Below are 19070 nucleotides of genomic sequence, written 5' to 3'. Positions count from 1 at the left end.
CGTCAGAGTGGTCAGAGCTAACAGAACTGGTCAAGAAATTAGCGCTTAGCCAAGAGGAACAGATGGCCAAATTGACTCACCTTGAATCAAGAATTGCTGCTCCATCCTCAGTCCCCCCACCAAGAGTCCAGCCACCCCCTGGAGCTACAACTCAGACCTCAAGTGTTACATGCCACCGGTGTGGCAAACAAGGACATATAGCCCGTGTTTGCAGAGCAGTGTTCCCAGATCCCAAACAGGCATGGGCTCACAGACCTCAGCCCTTGGCCCCCACAGAGGAAAACACACCCCGCTCAGCTCGACCTTTAAACGGCTAGAGCCCATGGTAATCGGGGCTACCATGGGTGAGCTGCAAGACCCCCTGCTGCGAGAGAGCAAAACTGGTGATGGAAGAGAGGACACTCCCTTAGTGGGCCCCAGGAACGAGGGTGAGGTAGAGGTTAATGGAATGAAGTGCAGGGCTCTCATTGACTCTGGCTCTCAGATAACAAGTATTACCCACAAATACTGGCGCAACCACCCTGCCCTGCAGGAACAAAAGCTACAGCCGTCAAAAATACCCATAGAAGGTGCAGCAGGTCAGAGTGTACCCTATTATGGTGTCCTGCGCATTAACCTGAAAGTGTTGGGCAAAGAGTTCATGAGTGTGCCAGCTTTTGTTGTTCCTGATTCAGAGTATCGCTCCTCTGTCCCTCTACTCGTGGGAACTAACGTCCTCCGTGCCTCCAGAAGCCACCTCCAAGCAACCTATGGTCAGCAGTTCCTTCACCATATCAAGGAGAGACATCCAGAGTGGTACCCCGCTGTGGTGGAAATTGGGAGCACCGAGCAAAGTGGAACGGATGACATGGTGGGCCCTGTTGTGTACACTGGCCGCAAAATACACATTCCTGTGGGAAAAGAGATGGATTTAATGTGTAGGGTCAAAGCTGGTCCACAAAGGAAGACATACACAGCCCTGATTGAAAGTCAATCCTCTCTGCGGCTCCCCCAAGACCTCCTAGTAGCCAAAGTGCTTGCTGATGTTAAGAAAGGTTACGCCCCTGTCAGAGTGATGAACCTGTCCCAGCATGCTATTACTATTAGGCCACACACGCATCTGGCCAATGCCTTTCTGGTGGAGGGTGTGGTGGACTTTTCAGAGAAAAAGCGGGGCGAATGTCATGATGGTGAAAACAAAGAGCCGTGCCTGAGTCTTGACCATGTAGTGACAAGTTGCGGGGTGGACCTAAGTGAAGCAGCGGTGGAGAATGAGCACCAGCGCTCCCTCCTTAAAGAGCTTCTGGAGAGGAATGTCAGCGTGTTCTCCCAGCATCCCATGGACTATGGCCACACAAAGACGGTGCAACATGAAATCCCTCTAGTTGACTCCAAGCCGTTTCGGCTCCCATATCGTAAAATCCCCCCTTCACAGTGGCAAGATGTGAGAAAGTTGTTGACAGAGATGGAGGCAGCAGGAGTCATCAGGCCCAGTAAGAGCCCATATGCCTCACCTGTTGTGATTGTGACCAAGAAAGACGGATCACTAAGACTATGTATTGACTACCGGAAGTTAAACTCCTGCAGCACGAGAGACGCCTTCCCACTGCCCAGAATAGAGGAGGCCCTGGAGGCTCTGGGGCAGGCAAAGTATTTCTCTACACTTGACCTCACATCTGGTTATTGGCAGGTAGAGGTGGCAGAGCATGACAAACACAAGACGGCGTTCAGCACTCCCATGGGGCTGTTTGAGGCCAACAGAATGCCTTTTGGACTGCAGAACGCTCCCTCCACCTTTCAAAGGCTCATGACCTGCTGCTTTGGGGATCTGAACTTCACCCACCTCCTGATCTATCTGGATGATCTCATCATATTCTCTAAAACCTTTGATGAGCATCTTGAGAGACTGCAGCTGGTGTTCGATCGGCTTCTGGAGCACGGCTTGAAGTTAAAACCCTCCAAATGCCAGCTAGTGAGAAAAGAGGTACAGTATTTGGGTCACTTGGTGTCTGCTGAGGGGATCCGGACAGACCCGGAGAAAATCAGCAGGGTTAAGGACTGGGTGAGGCCCACAAATCGTAAGGAAGTGCTGCAGTTTCTGGGATTCACTGGATATTACAGACGTTATGTGCATGGCTACTCCGTCTTAGCTGCCCCTTTATACCGCCTCACTGTGGGTGACCCCAGAAAGAAGAAGAGAGGGGGAAAGAAAAGCTTGGAGCCTGACCCACCTTTCTTGTGGACTAATGAGTGTGAGGAGGCATTTCAGGCCCTAAAAGAAAAGCTGACGACCGCGCCGGTGCTGGGCTATCCTGATTACAGCTTGCCCTTTGTCCTTCAGACTGATGCCTCTGGAGAGGGGCTTGGTGCCGTTTTGGTTCAGGTTCAGGGTGTAGCAGAGAGGGTCATAGCTTTTGCCAGCAGAGGTTTAAGTCCAGCTGAGACAAGGTATCCTGCACACAAACTCGAGTTCCTTGCGCTGAAGTGGGTGGTGACAGACAAGTTTTATGACCACCTGTATGGGCGTAGATTCTCGGTCCTGACAGACAACAACCCTCTCAAGTATGTGATGTCAACAGCAAAGCTGGATGCTACGGGCCAGCGGTGGGTGTCTCGGCTGTCTGCCTTTGATTTTGATGTCCAGTATCGAAGGGGACAGAGCAACGCGAACGCTGATGCACTCTCCCGTATGCCCAACCAGGAAGTCACACAGGTCCTACATACATGCCCTCAACAGGTGAAGTTCAGTGAGCAGAGGCAGCGCGTGGGACAACCCACCGAGGAATCAGAAAGCTCCTCAGGCCAGAACACCCCTACCTCTGAGGAAATTGTGTCTCAACCCCCTAGACCCAGTGAGCCCTACAGGGATGTTGGAATGGAGTCACTGCCTGCCATGACAAAACAGGAGATCCGTGCGGGGCAGAAGGAGGATCCTGTCATCGGCCCTGTTTTGCACTATAAGAGTCTGAACCAAAAGCCAAGCCGCTGTGAGAGAGTCAGTGGTGGGGGGCAGGTGGGCCTTCTCTTAAAGGAGTGGAGGAGGTTAGTGATAAGGGATGGTATTATGTACCGCCGTATCCGAGACTGTCAAAGGGGAGTAGTGGAGCAACTTGTACTGCCAGAGAGGCTGCGTGCATCAGTCAAGACTGCTCTTCATGATGACTCAGGGCACTTAGGTTTAGAGAGGACAGTGCAAATGATCAGAGAGAGATTCTACTGGCCACGGATGTTCCAGGAAATCAAGGCCTGGTGTGAGCAGTGTGAGAGGTGCTGCCTCAGGAAGACGCCAACTGCAGGCGTCAGGGCTCCCCTGGTCAGTATTCACAGCAGTGCCCCCATGGAGCTTGTGTGTGTGGATTTTTTGAATCTGGAGAAGTCAAAAGGTGGCATAGAAAATGTGCTCATTGTTACAGATCACTTCTCACGCTACGCGCAAGCCTATCCCACTAAAGATCAAAAAGCCAGCACAGTGGCGAAGGTGCTGTGGAGAAACTTTATCTGCAGGTTTGGCTTCCCTGCAAAATTGCACGCCGACCAAGGGCGAAATTTTGAAAGTGCTATTGTGAAGGAGCTGTGTAAGTGTACTGGCATCACTAAGACTCATACAACCCCCTACCACCCCCAGGGCAACGGGACCACTGAGAGGTTCAACCGCACCCTCATGAACATGCTTGGGACGCTAGAGCCTCACTTGAAGCCGCGGTGGCATGAGTATGTGGATGCGATGACGCATGCCTATAACTGCACACGTCATGATTCGACTGGATACACACCATACTACCTGATGTTTGGCAGGCATCCCAGGCTCCCCATCGACCTGGTTTTTGGGCTCCAGACCACTAATGAGTCTTGTGAATATAGTGAGTATGTCCAGACTCTGCGGGACTGTTTGTCACAGGCCTATGCCCAGGCTAATCAGACCTCTCACCAGGCCAAGGGACAACAGAAAAAATATTATGATCAGAAAGCAAAGAGTCCAGTCTTCAGCCCAGGTGATAGAGTCCTTGTTAAAGTGTGTCATGTGGAAGGGCGGCAGAAACTGGGAGACAAGTGGGAGTCTCGGCCATACATTGTGGTGAAAAAGCAGCCCAGCATACCTGTTTATGTGGTGCGATCAGAGAATGGAGACACAGAGAGGGTGGTTCACCGCAACCTCCTTACACAGTGTATGTTTCTTCCTGTGGAGCAGGCTGGCGAGGCGACAATGGAGGAGGTTGAGCCGGACACAATGGAGGACTGGGAGATGGAGGATACAGTGGACATGGGAGAACAGACTGGTGAAGTGGCAAGAGAAGAGGTTGCATCAGATGCAGCCGAGGAGTGGGAGGTTGACCACTCAGAGGAAATTGTGGAGAGTGCAACAACAGTGACAACAAATGGACAGGATGAACACACAGGGATAGAGGAAGGACAAATGAGTGAAGGAGGAGAGGAAAATGGATCTGCCAGAGGCACCGACTCGTCTTCTGGACCCAGCACTCCGAGGAGGAACTTGCCGAGAAATCGTCGTCCCCCACAGAGACTGTCATATGAGACACGAGTCATGGACTCTGAGGACCAGCAGAAGATAGAAAGGGGATGGAAGTTGTGGCAAAGGGCCAAAGCAAGAAAGGCCGCACGACAAAGTTGATACACTCACTTAGATAGTAGATACACATACACATTTATTATGCCACATGGTTATGCATTTCTCAAATGTTTTATTGTGACTGTTCTTATTGTTTGTGTTTACTGAATGGCTCTTGTTTAATTTTTCTGTTGGTTTGATGACTGGGACGCCATCACTTAAAGAAGGGGTGGATGTAAGGTAGTGACTGAGTCACGTCAGAAGGTGTCGCTGTTGACCGTTATATGCCCTTGATAAACTAGAAATTCGCTGTGGTTTGTCCTTTACAGGACACCGTAGTTTGATTTTTGCTTTAGTTTGTCCCTTACAGGACACCGTAGTTTAAGTTTCGTTTTCCGGCGGGCGCCATTTTCTTTTTATGTTTATTTCCCGCTGTGTGAAGGTAAGCACGGTAAAACGGCTCCCAGTATCACCTAAAATATTTGGATTTATAACACGGCCACATAGTTAATTTGTGGAGATATATATTCTAAATGTGTTTTTATGTTTATTTCCCGCTGTGTGAAGTGCGAAGAATGTGCTGTGCCATTGGTTTGGTGAAAATAAAAAAAAGGGACTCAGCCGCAATCCGAACTCCCTGTGTGTGCGCGCCGTGCTTCTCCTCCCCGCACTACACCCCCCACAAAGTAACATCAAAACACAACGCAGAGTCCAGGGTGTTAGGGAGGCCCCAGCAAAAGCGGCACGGCCGACGAGACGCACACACCACCGGGTTACAGTTACAACGTTATGGCTAATAATCAGACCTTTTTTTCAGAATACCGATTAAATTTGCACTTCCGGGATCTATGAACCACCACCCACGGCGTGACGTCTTTGAAGCCGAGAAGCCGGGAGTCACCAGGTAGCATGAAGCGCGTTGCCTTGGTAACGCCGGTGTTTTTCAGATTAAAATAAAATTTCGTTCATTGATTTCAAAATGGCTTAAAATGTGATTTTTGTGGACTAGAAAAATATGAAAATGATGACATTATAAACTATACAGTGGCGGTTCTGCCTATGTGCCGCCCTAGGCGAAATTACTGGCTTGCGCCCTTCCATGTTAGATACTACTCCTACCGGCCATGGCACCATGCAGGCGGGCCGACCGCGGCACTGACCGCTCACCTGTCAGATCCCGCAGACCTGACCGGGTGGGCGCGGTACCAGCCGGTGCCGCGGTCGACCCGCCTGATGCAGGCCGGTGGCTTTTTTATTCAAACAAGATTTTGTCCATATAAAAAGTAGCCTATTTTCCAAAAATGGTCTTGAAAAAGAGGGGTCATCTTAAAATCAGGGTCGTCTTTTATGCGGGTCAATATGGTAGGCCTAGTCTAGAAAACTGGCGATTTTTTATTTTTTATTTTATTATTTTATTTTGATTAAATTTGCACTTCCGGGATCTATGAACTACCACCCACATGAAATTGACTTTCAGTGGACAGCGTTTGCGTGGTGGCCATACGACACGGATCCTAATTGACTTTCAGTGGACGCTGTTTCTGTGGTGGCCACACATAATTATAACAGGTTATGTGCCAGGAGCACGCAATGCGTTGTTAAGAGGTTGTGCTCATTTCACGGATTTCTGTGAGATCAGGTTGAATGAATTTACCCTCAAATTTAGGTAAACTGGACTTTACAGGCCCTAATCATCCAATGAACACATTCATAAATCATATTTCTATTGAGGAAAATAGATGATAGAGTAGCCTTTGTGATGTTTCTAGATTGTGTTTTTATAATCAAATGTGTTACATGAAAGGCTCATCTGTCCATGTGTGCAAGTGTAGGACTGGAGCACAAACTGCACCAGGAAGCTTTTAAACATTTGATCTGAAAATCCCCCTTGTCTTAATCATTGTACTTCCCCATACTTACCCTGGGTATGGCACTGCCAGTGTCAGACTGCTGGATTTATTGTTCTGTTAGTGTTAAGTGTTTTTAGTGTGAACACAGCTACTTTTCCCTTTCCATCAGTCCCAAAGTGACAGTGATAGTTACAACAAAACCAAACAGAAGGCGTTCAAATCATCTGATTAACAATAAAGTAACATTTGAACAAAGTCATCATAGACATTGCACTGTATTCCACTGAAGTGTAGAAAAGTCATGAACACAGTTCATGCACATTAAAGAGCATCGGCTTTCATGTTATTTTTTGAACATATTTTCATTATAATGACAGCTCAGCAATTTGTTCACTGTTGTTATGAGATGACGTCTGATCTTCACTCAGTACCTAGCTGTGTCTTCAGGCCGTCCACCTGAGATTTCTGTCCCTCCAATTTAGCTGCTTGTGCTGCAACAAAAGTTAAAACTTTCATAAATGAAGTAAGAATTAAAGTGGATTTTAGGAGAAAACCAGTAGATCTTGGCCAAAGCATCAGTCATTGTTCACTATTGTTATGAGATGACGTCTGATCTTCACTCAGTACCTTGAAGCTGAGTCTTCAGGCCGTCCAATTCTCTCAGTTTAGCTGCTTGGGCTGCAACAAAAACACAACTTTAATGAATTAACCAACAAGTGGAGAAGAATTCATGGGAAAACCCATGGATCTTAGCGTGCCTATGTCTGATTTTAATGCAACTTTTATTATACCTGGTTACTGTTTCAGTGCATGTTTATAGCAAAAATATTTGATCTAACAAGCAGCATAATGACAAGACACATTACAGTCTTGATCTAAAAACTTATTATAACAAAACATTTGCTAATGCTATCACCTTTTTTCATTATCTGACATTTTTCTATACCTTTTTTCTCATCCTGCAAGTCTCATCTCCACCTTCTGTTCAGCCAACAAGGCGCTCATTTCTCTCAGCACAGCATGGATGTCAGGTTGGCAGGTCTGTTGCTGATGAGAGGCGTTTGCAGGTTCAGCTCCCTGGGTTTCATTCTGTTTTCCTTGAGAAATGATTTGGTTCCCATCTTCTGAGTGAACCTGAGCTCCAAACAGAGAGAGGACCAGCAGCAGCAGCAGCTGACAAACCACGGTGATGTCCATTCTCACACTGGCAAATATGCACATGTGTTTAGGCTGCTAATCCCAAACCTATATATAGTCTAGCTTTGTTTGTCTTTTTTTTTTTTTTTTCACAAGAGTTGTGTTAGTGATACTGTCAGTATTTCTCTGCCAAGTTCTCAAGGCCCACTTGTCCTGCAAGTTTTTGCTCAAGCTGTACTCTCCTCAACCTGATCCATCATGAAAGTCCATATTTCCTTGTGAGATCAGAAAAAGCCCAGAGAAAGAAAGCACACTGAATCATGTTTGAACTATAACAGAAATATGATTTATGAATAGCTAAGAACTGGATTGTTGCTCCTTCTTAATGCTTTGGACCTTTGCTTAACCAAAAAATCCTCTTTTTTTTTTTTTTTTTTTTTAAATACATCCCTAATCATGTAACAAAATTTTAATTAAGACTATTAATATTTAAAATGATCACTTTTATAAAATCATGTCCGACAAGTTTGTGAATGACAGACTCTTCAGTTTCTACTGTATCAAATAAAAATTTCAGATGGTAAACATTAAACTAATGCCTAATGTGCTATTTCATGGAAAATTCATAGGACCAGAGATAATACAAATTTATCATCAGTCACTAGCAATTTACTACCTTCAAACTGTCAGTTTACGATCCCATCACATTCATCTGTGACCAGATTTCATACCTGCAGTGAAAACTTTAATTATTTGATTTGAAATGAGGATTCCTAAACTGACAAAAAATTAATTGACCTCAGTTCAGTGAAGATTTTCGAATCATCTTACATATTACAGTACATTTATCTGTTCAAACATTATCATTTGCATGTGCAGATGTTATGGTGATGGTTTCTTTGCTGACCTAGGCTTTTTGTTTGGCTGACCGAGATTTACCAGAAAACCCAAAGTATTTTTCTCCTTTTGCTTCCTTAATGAATTGTGATGGATAATATCTGGTTTTGGATCAGCAACAGCACTGATATTTAAGATGCAAAATATCCACTGTGAGATGCCATTCATGTGTGAAATTCTCTTGGACAGCTCAGTTTTTCTTGCTTCACTGAAAACGGATTGTAGATTGTGTGTGCGCTGATATTGTATCCCCATGTAAAACTGGTTTTTCACACCGATGAGGTTTATATTATTTCATATCATCAAATCTGCAACCCAACAATTCGGTTCAAATGTGGGTCAGCAGTGCTTTTTGACGGCCTACATTAGAAAATGGAGGTGCATCTAAAGATACTGCCTTACAATGAAAGCCATTAATCTGGACTTGCTTGGCTTCCAATGCTATATTGATTAATCCCAACAGTCAACTTACAGAATGTGTCTTACCAGAATGTAAATTCCATTTACAGGACATTACACAACTTGTTTACAGACAGTCATTAAATCATAAACACCATGGATAAGGAGCACAAACCTGGAATGAATGGAGCCCCTGGTACACTGGTAGGTTTTCAGCTGCACTCTTCCCTTGGAGACTCTTCTGGTCTCTGTGTAAAGCGGCACACCTGGAGGCTGAATGTTGCCACATGCTGTTTCTGGGTCCTCAGATGTGCTGCATCCACACAGTGTCAGTCAGAGGGACACTGAGCCAGTCATTCCCTTTGCTGCTCATGAGCTTGTAATGGAAATTTACTGCTCATGTTTGCTTAGTTAGTATGCCGTTGATGACCTTTGTTACACCTAGGCAATGTCTACGTTCCTGCATTAGGTTCCTGTTTTTAATTAGTAATTTTTTAATAAAGTAATTTCTATGCTTCTATTTCTATTCCTACACTTGTATTTCCTTTGTGATAAACCCAGGCATGTGCAGCGCCTATGCCCCGACAATGGCTCCGATCTGCACGCGTGAACTTTTGATGAACTCTTTTTTTTCTAGGAACTTGAACTCTTGACTCTGAAGAGCTTGAACTTTTGACTTGTCTCCTTTACCCAATTTGGAAATGGCACCCGCCATCTGCATTCAGACAGGATGCAGATGTGTTGAACTATTGTATGATATTTTCTGTATAAATGTCTCTGCTTGTAACCACTCTGCGGGACTTCCCTGCAGACTGCCTTGCATTCTGCTTGGTTCTCCTCTTCAGCGCTGAATAATAAAAATACACAAAGACAACTTATTGATTCCAGATCCTTAATTTAACTATCTAAGAGAAAAATCCATGACAAGCTCCCCTAAGAGCTGATCAAGGAGGAGAATGCTCTGCTCTGCAACACCAGCTCAGTCTTGGTGATGTGGTGGTCCATCTGCCTCTCGGTCACCACAGGTCTGTTTTTCTGCATCAGCTGCACCCTCTCAGCCCCTCTCAGCAGAGAGGGGCATCATCTGCATCCCACTCAAAAATGCGTGGTGACATGCGTGCCATAAAGGTGGGGTACAGTTGATGGGTGTCGGTGGTGCACTCTACTACCAGACACCACGTGAAGTGCTACATGTCTCAATGAACAATGAGATCCAGCCACCCGCTGAAGCACTCCTTCAGTTTGGTCTCTCCCACTTCCTTCCAGCAGCCACAGTCCACATCAGCTTCTTAGTGATCTAAAAATATAAATGAATAAATGCAGTATTAGAACAGCTTCATCTGGACTTACTAATTATAGATTATAAAATAAAATAAAATAAAAAAAAATCAACAATTCAACAGACACTCAAACATCAGAAAGGTGTTTGCACATTGGTGAACACAACCACTAGATGGCCACAGAGAGGCTTTGAGCAAATGCTTGCATAACAAACATATAACAGAGAATATGGAATAAACTGTACAGTGTTTTGTATATTGTATAGTGTCACCTGATGCACGCACAATTCATCTCAAAATAAGAAGACAAACTATTTTAAACATCTGAGATGATGTCAAGGTTTGTAGGTTTTAAGGTAAATTATTCTAGTCTGAAGGAGCATTAAACATAAATACTGTCTTTCCAATTGCTTTTCTGACTGTAGGAACGGATAAATATTGCGTAGAATGCTTCAAATGATATGCTGAGTAATAATGGTATATCACAGTCTAATATTCACCATACTTGAAGACCTGGACTTTACTCTTGATATTGTTATGTTCTCTCATACCCATCAACACATACAAGAGAAAACTAACAGACTATGAAAACATGAAGGACAAATTGGACTGAACATCAACAACAAAAAAAAACACAAATTATGACCCTGAATATCAGAAACCAGCCACCAGTCATGTTAGGCGAATGAGAGCTGCCCAGTACTACCACCTTGACACATTTGGGCGGTGCAGTGAATGTAAATGGTGGGGCAAAGGCTCCAATCTGTCAAAGACTCTGAAAGGCAAAGACAGCCTTTAAGAACTTGCAAGCTGTCTGGAGATCAGGTCACGATCTGAACTGAACTCCAGCTATGCAAAAACTGTGCCCTGCCAATACTCCTGGACGGGTCAGAGAGGATGACAGAGCTCATCTACAGAAACTGTCTTCCTTCCACACAGGGAGTTTGAGCAGGATCCTAAGGATCTAACGGCCACAGTAAATTTTAAACCAGGACTTCTTTAATAGATACCAACAGGAGGACACTGACTACAAAGATAAAATGGAAATTTTTAGGCCATGGCCTCCACAGGGACTCTTTTGGACACCTGAGGGGACACGGAAGGCGAACTGTGGACGTGAACATGAAATAGTATCATCAAACCTGGGGCTGCTTGCAGGAAAAGCTTCATTGCTGCCCTTCACACCAGTGGGAGTTACAGTAAGTAAGTAAATAAGTAATGTCTCAGACACTGCAAATGATCAGTATTGGGGGAATTGGGTTACATAATGCATTATCTAATAATCTTATTTATCTGAGTAACATAATGCAGCAGTGCAACGAGTTACTGCTTGAAAAGTAGTACTATTATTGTAGTTATTCTAATGTACAGGAGTTAACAGAAATTAGATACAACCAATACTTCAGTGCTCGTGAATATTACTCATCCTCACGGAAAGCTACAAAGAAATACTTATCCACTGAGCACTCAGATGTGCAAGATGTTTTGGGTTGCATGATGGTCAAAATCTTTTTAATTAATGATATTGTATTAATAAGTAGCTCTAACATAACCTACACATCCATGTTTATTTTGGTTTTTCATGAGTTTGTGCAGACTTGGCCACCTGAGTCCTGATTATGTGTTCTCAGACAGTTAAGAGGTTTTTGTCGCTTAAGAGAGACTTGATGAACAACTTTACCTTTAGAGGTGGGAGAAAAAATCAATTTTTAGATGCATCGCGATGCAGACGTGGGGCAAGCCGGCATCGATGCATTAATGTCAATAATCGATGCTTATGAAATGATTAAAAAACGCAGAACTGAAGTATATGAGCAGCATCTAGCCGGGCAGTTACATCGTGGAAAAAAAAACGCAGAACCTAAGTGTGGGAAAGCAGCGTCCCTCCGGGCAATTACAGGTGTCACTATCCGGCTCACAGATCATGACAAACAAGAGGAGAGTCACGGAACTATAATGTTCAAACGAATAATTTATTTACAGAAAGATATAACTAAGGATAAACATAATAAAATGAGGCGTGTAAAGTAGGAAGATCAGTGTGTCTGCTGATGAATGCATGTGTGTGTGTGTGTGTGTATGTGTATGTGTATGTGTGTGTATGTGTGTGTGTGTGTGTGTGTGTGTGTGTGTGTGTGTGTGTGAGAGAATGTATGTAAACTCAAAACAAAAGGCCGTAGCCAAACCAAACAAAAAGAACCCAGGACCCAGGCAGGACAGTCTGGTCAGCAGGAGAGGAGGGAGAGGGAATGGTTTAAGACCGCAGCTTTTATGGGGTTGTAAGGGAGACTGGCCAGGTGCTCCCGATCACCTTTGATGCAATCCCCGCCCACCTGATTACCTGCAAGGACAGATGAACAAGACAACACAAGGGAAAACAAGGCAGGCCATACAGGCAGACGGCCGTCACACAACAGAAAACAGTCACGTCCCCTGCGTTCCAAATCGCATACTTATACTTTTTACTTTTAGTATGTACTGCAGCTGCACTTACAAAGTATGTAGCTTAGTATGAAATATGCATACGAATGCATACTATTGGGACACACTACAATTGTCCTCCCTGACCTCCGACCCTCTTGCTCACTCCGTAGCGCCACATTTGAATGTTGTTGTCAAAATGCAGCGCTGTTTCATACTGCGCTGTCGTCTGTCATATTTCTGATCTTCTGTCTTCCTGTCGCTTCTGCTGTCACTGAGCGAGGTGAGTGCCATGTGTGTGTTTTGTTGCCGTCCGTATGTGGGCGTGGCTTGTATACGCAACTCAGTCAGTGTGATGTAATGTCCGCTGCGCAAAGGATTGTGGGTCAGAATGGCCAGAGAACCATGCTGAAATGCATACTGCTAAATCTGACCAGATGTAGTAGAGCATCCCGGTACTCTTGGCATACTGCATCTGACATACTATGTATTGGGACATACTAATTCTTTTTTCCCCTACGAAATAGTATGGTAGTATGATTATTGTAACGCAGGGGTCAAGATAGCTGAACGAGCTGAAAGAAACATCAAACCGGCACCCTCTGCATTAAAAGTGAGTGTTTGGAAACATTTCGGATTTTATGAAGAGGAAGGGATAAAAGACCTGGATAAGAGCCAAACAGTGTGTAAGTTATCTCACACAACACTGAAATATTTTGGCAACACGAAATTACAGTAAATAACAGTAAATTAATTATTTAGCATTCTTTTTAGTCATAGTTCACTACAAATACACCTTGTTTTAGTTGTCGCACAGTAAAAAAAAAAAAACAAATTGTCTGAAAAATTATACAAAAAAATGATTCAATGACAATCATAAAAATATGCATCAAGATGCATCAAGATGCATCGATAATCGCTTTATTATTGCATCGTTGCCCTCATAATCATAATCAAATCAAATCGTGAGGTGGCCAAAGATTCCCAGCTCTAATTTCCTCCAACCAAAAAATTGAACAGGGGTTATGTTTCCACCCCTTTCCATTAATCTGTCTGTCTGACTGTATGCTTGTCAGCAGGATATCTCTAAACATTCGGAACGGATTTACATTCAACTTTGTGGAAAAACTTTGTGAGATATGGAAGAACTGATTCCTTTCTCATATCAGTCGGAGAAAGGAAGGTGTGGTAGCTGATGTGCTTAACTTTTGATGAATATCCAACATGATGAACGGCCATATCTTCAAAACTAGTGTTCGCCAGGTCTGCACTCTGGCTTTATAGTTTAGTGTCTGTATCTGAGATTATCAATAACAAATCACATGTTGGACTTGTCAGCGTAACTTTCTGATAGTGAAAGTAATATTAAGTAGTATTAGCCACAATATACAGACAGTAAAGAAAATATTGTATTACTAAATATTTATAAGCTACTGTATGAGTTTCCATACTACATATACAGTGGTATGGAAGTTCCCATATACAGCAAGTGAGTATTGTAAGTTGAGAAAATAAGTTAAAGACAGTAATAATGAGACATAATCACACTTTTTTTAATGATGAGTGATACGTAATAGTATGTTACATTTTGAAACTAGTTTCCTCAACACTGCACATCACATATTAAAAAATGAATGAGTAAAAATTGCATTACACCCAGGGAGACTTGGATCATTTGCAAGGGACATCATGATCACTGTTGACTTGTTTTAACTGCAGAGCGATCAGACATGGGTCAGAAAAAAAAAAAAAAAAAAAAAATCTCCTCTGAAAGTTAAATATAAAATGAGTGCCTTTTTACATTTATCATTATATTTCAACTGAGCAGAGGAAATGATTTTTTTTTTTGTCCAAAATGATCATATAATTTATTATTGCCAGTGTAATTACCATAAACGCAAAGCTGTAAAATGTGAAGGCACCATGAACAAAATATAAACTTATTATTATAAACTCCACAAGAACACTGACATAATGCCATGTCAAGACACTCTTAGGTCTATAAATTCAAAAATCATAAGAATTAAGTAGAATTAAGATAACATCAATGATTTGAATTAGGTAGAATTAAGATATCATCAGTAATTTATGTCTAACTTAAAATATGTTTTAAAAAAACAAATAAACAAACAAATACACTGCTTCCTCTCACACGGTGAACAGCAGATGACCACTGAAGGTGCTGTGGTGATTTTGATTGTCATATATTCTTGTGTTTTGACAGAGACGCAGAAACACAACATCTCCAACTTCTAGAAGCAGTGAAGCGCCATTAGAGGAAGTCCCATAGTGAGATGGTTGATGTTCATATGCAGTAAATATATGTTGTCCATTTTTGACCAAGACAGCACACGAGGCATGAGAAGAATGTCCAAATGCACCCACGTAGAACTTGAAGTGGTAAACACCTCTCACTGGTGCGATGAAAAAACCTGCAGAACAATTTTGATGTTTTTAAACGGAGAGTGGACTGATGCAGCTCCTGCCAAACAACAAACAGGGTGTTTGGCATTACAGTGGCTAAAAATCACTTTTATTTCTGAAATTTGTAGAATACCTGTGTTTGGGTTGTAGGCATTCCCGATGTTAGTGACGACGTATCTGAAGACCAGAGGGGTGAGTGTGTTAAATGGTCCGACGTATCCAGAGCCTGAAGCCCGAAGAGAGGCTGAGAAAGCCACCTGTTTGACTGAGAGAGAGAGAGAGAGAGAGAGAGAGAGAGAGAGAGAGAGAGAGAGAGAGAGTGAGTGAGTCACGTAATCCTGTTAGTGTGGCTGTCACAATGACAAAAAACAGCTAAACTGAAATCATTTCATAATTGTCATCTGTGAAATGCATATGATTTAGTCTGTGTTAACATCATTTTGTATACCAAGAGCATGGTACATCCTTAACAGCTTTGTTTTATGTGCTTGTTTTTGTTTTTCCATCTACAATTTTTAGGAGGGTAACATTTTTGAAATGATGTGCATCTTAATTTTTGAAAGAATGTTCCAGATATTATGCTGATAGTGTGATTTTCAGTCCTACCCTGCCTGTCTCTGTTCAGAGCCTCCACCTGATTCTCTGTGATGTTTGACCTGGCCGTCACAGCGGCAAGTTCCACTGCTTGAGCTGAAACCAAGTAAAGGAGAAAAATTAAAAAAGAAATTCTGACATACCTCCAATTCCTCTGCAAATAAACAGTTATTGAAACATTTGACAATGAAAAGCAGTTAATGGCAGCTGTCTGAACCAGGATCTAGGCGTCTCGGCTTGTCATCGTATCAGTTTTCCCTTTCCATCAGTCCCAAAGTGACAGAGATAGTTTCAACAAAATCAGACGAAAGGCGTTCAAATCATCTGATTAACATTAAAGTAACATTTGAACAAACACATCATAGATTTTGCACTGTATTCCACTAAAGTATAGAAAAGTCAAGAACAAAGATCATGTACATTTAAGAGCATTGGCTTTCATGTTATTTTTTGAACATATTTTGATTGTACGTAAGTAGAGTACAGCAAGTCAACTGGATTTAAGTAGTAGTTGACTTGCTCTACTCTACTTACATATAATGACCTGGATGACTGAGAATCTTCATAGACATTTTGATTGTAATGACAACTCAGTCATCATTCACTGTTGTTATGAGATGACGTCTGATCTTCACTCAGTACCTTGAAGCTGAGTCTTCAGGCCGTCCAGTTCTCCCAGTTTAGCTGCTTGTGCTGCAACAAAAACACAACTTTAATGAATTAACCAAACAGCAGAAATGAATTCATGGGAAAACCCATGGATCTTAACCTGCCTATGTCTGATTTTAATCCAACTTTTATTACTGCAGGTTACTGTTTTAGTGAATGTTTATAACAAAAAATATTTGATCTAACAAGCAATACAATGACAAGGCACATTACAATCTTGATCTAAAAATTATTCCAAAAAATAGTTCTTTTGGGGAAAACAGTTGCTTATTCTTTTACTTTTCTTCATTATCTGACATTTTATTATACCTTTGTTCTCATTCTGCAAGTATCTCATCTCCACCTTCTGTTCAGCTAACAAGGTGCTCATTTCTCTCGATACAGCGTGGATGTCAGGTGGACAGGTCTGTTGCTGACAAACCATGGTGATGTCCATTCCCAAACTGGCAAATATGCACTTGAGCTATCTTTAGTCTTTAGGCTGCTAATCCCAAACTTATATATAGTCTAGTTTTATTCAGCCATTGCCAGGCACAGTACCTTGAAGCTGTGTCTTCAGCTCGTCCACCTGAGTCTTCTGTCCCTCCAGTTCTCTCAGTTTAACTGCTTGTGCTGCAACAAAAAAAAAAAAAAAACATTTTATAACAAAACATTTGCGAATGCTATCACCTTTTTATCATTACCTGACAGTTTACTATACCTTTGTTCTCATCCTGCAAGTATCTCATCTCCACCTTCTGTTCAGCCAACAAGGCGCTCATTTCTCTCAGCACAGCATGGATGTCAGGTTGGCAGGTCTGTTGCTGATGAGAGACGTTTGCAGGTTCAGCTCCCTGGGTTTCAGTCTGTTTTCCATGAGGAACGATTTGGTTCCCAGCGTCTGAGTGAACCTGAGCTCCGAACAGAGAGAGGACCAGCAGCAGCAGCTGACAAACCACGGTGATGTCCATTCTCAGGCCGTCACTCAACACAATTCAACTGTTGTGTTTGTGTCGTCTCTTCATTCTAGCCTTTTATATTGTCTTCTTTTGTTCAATCATTAACATTTATTATCATTATTGTTATTCTCAACATGCAGGCTATACAGTAGATACAAGTTATGACTTTAGCAAGCGCATGTGCACGTGCATGTGATTGTATCACGTGTATGAAAACAGAAAAACAAAGATTAATCATTATTAGCTTTGGATTGCATGTGTGAATTCTTGCCAGTTCTTGCATTATCAGTTTACAAAGTTTTGGATTACTTATCAGCATTTTAAATGCAGACTACTAATTGTTAAAATCATAGCTTTTTTAAACCTTGGTCAGTATTATTGGTAAGTCCTGTAAATGACAGTCTTTACTAGTTAGATTCCATTGCATGTATCAGGTACACATTATACTAGTTTCAAAGTGGAAACCTTTTTAACAAATCGATAGAAAAACATGGAAAAGGAAAACAATGATATGCTTTGCTTGCAGGAAGTGGCAAAAGACAGACAGGAGTGGAGAAGCTGCATCGCTGCCCTTCACACCAGTGGGAGTCACAGTAAGTAAGTAAATAAGTAATGTCTCAGACACTGCAAATGATCAGTATTGGGGGAATTGGGTTACATAATGCATTATGCTGCCTAATGATATTATTTATCTGAGTAACATAATACAGCAGTGTAACAAGTTATTGCTTAAAATGTAGTGCTATTATTGCAATTTTTCTAATGTACAGGAGTTAACAGAAATTTGATACAACCAATACTTCTATGCTTGTGAATATTACTCATCCTTATGGAAAGCTACAAAGAAATACTTATCCATTGAGTACTCAGTGCAAGATGTTTTGGCTTGCAGGATGGTCAAAATCTTTTTAATTAATGTATTATTGTATTAATAAGTAGCTCTAACTTAACCTACACATCCATGTTTTGTTTGGTTTTTCATGAGTTTGCGCATACTTGGCCACCTGAGTCCTGATTATGTGTTCTCAGACAGTTAAGAGGTTTTTGTCACTTAAGAGAGACTTGATAAACAACATTACCTACAACCAAAAAATTGGACAGGGGTTATGTTTCCACCCCTTACCATTAATCTGTCTGTCTGACTGTGTGCTTGTTAGCAGGATATTTCTAAAAATTATGAACGGATTTTCATTCAACTTTGTGGAAAAAGTTTGTGAGATATGGAAGAACTGATTCCCTTCTCATATCAGTCGGACAAAGGAGGGTGTGGTAGCTGGTGTGCTTAACTTTTGATGAATATCCAAAATGATGAACGGCCATATCTTCAGAGTGTTCAGAGAGTTCTAGTGTTCACCAGGTCTGCAATCTGGCTTTATGGTTTAGTGTCTGTATCTGAGATTTTCAAGAACCAATCACATGTGGGACTTGTCAGCGTAATTTTCCAATAGTGAAAGTAATATTAAGTCATGTAATATTAAGTAATATTAACCACTATATACAGACAGTAAAGAAAATATTGTATTATTAAACATTTATAGGCTACTGTATGAGTTTTCATACTACATATACAGTAGTATGGAAGTTCCCATATACAGCAAATGAATATTGTAAGTTGAGAAAATAAGTTAAAGACAGTAATAATGAAACATAATCACACTTCTTTTAATGATGAGTGTTAAGTAATATGTTACATTTTGAAACTAGTTTCCTCAACACTGCACATCACATATTAAAAAATAAATGAATAAAAATTGCATTACACCGAGGGAGACTTGGATCATTTGCAAGGGACATCATGATCACTGTTTACTTGTTTTAACTGCAGAGCGATCAGACATGGGTCAGAACAAAATAATAATAAAAAAAATTCTTCTCTGAGATCCACAACCTCTAAACTTAATCTGAAAGTCAAATA

The 19070-nt window shown here is 42.0% G+C and overlaps 1 protein-coding gene across 1 annotated transcript in view; it reads right to left on the bottom strand.

Annotated features, from left to right (window-relative positions):
* The window catches only part of LOC115362499 (uncharacterized), a 28275-nt gene extending 11108 nt beyond the window's left edge, over nucleotides 1–17167 (bottom strand). The window contains exons 1-3 of the mRNA XM_030056453.1: nucleotides 16918–17167; nucleotides 16191–16241; nucleotides 15561–15644 (exon numbers count right to left, since the gene is read on the bottom strand). Of these exons, the coding sequence (XP_029912313.1) occupies nucleotides 15561–15644; nucleotides 16191–16241; nucleotides 16918–17167 (385 nt within the window). The remainder of the gene's footprint in view (nucleotides 1–15560; nucleotides 15645–16190; nucleotides 16242–16917) is intronic.
* Nucleotides 17168–19070: the final 1903 nt, after the last annotated feature.

This window comes from Myripristis murdjan, chromosome 7 (genome assembly GCF_902150065.1).
Source record: "Myripristis murdjan chromosome 7, fMyrMur1.1, whole genome shotgun sequence".
NCBI classification, from domain to species: domain Eukaryota; kingdom Metazoa; phylum Chordata; class Actinopteri; order Holocentriformes; family Holocentridae; genus Myripristis; species Myripristis murdjan.
The sequence above is the reverse complement of the archived record's forward strand: the minus strand, read 5'-3'. Positions and strand labels throughout refer to the sequence as shown.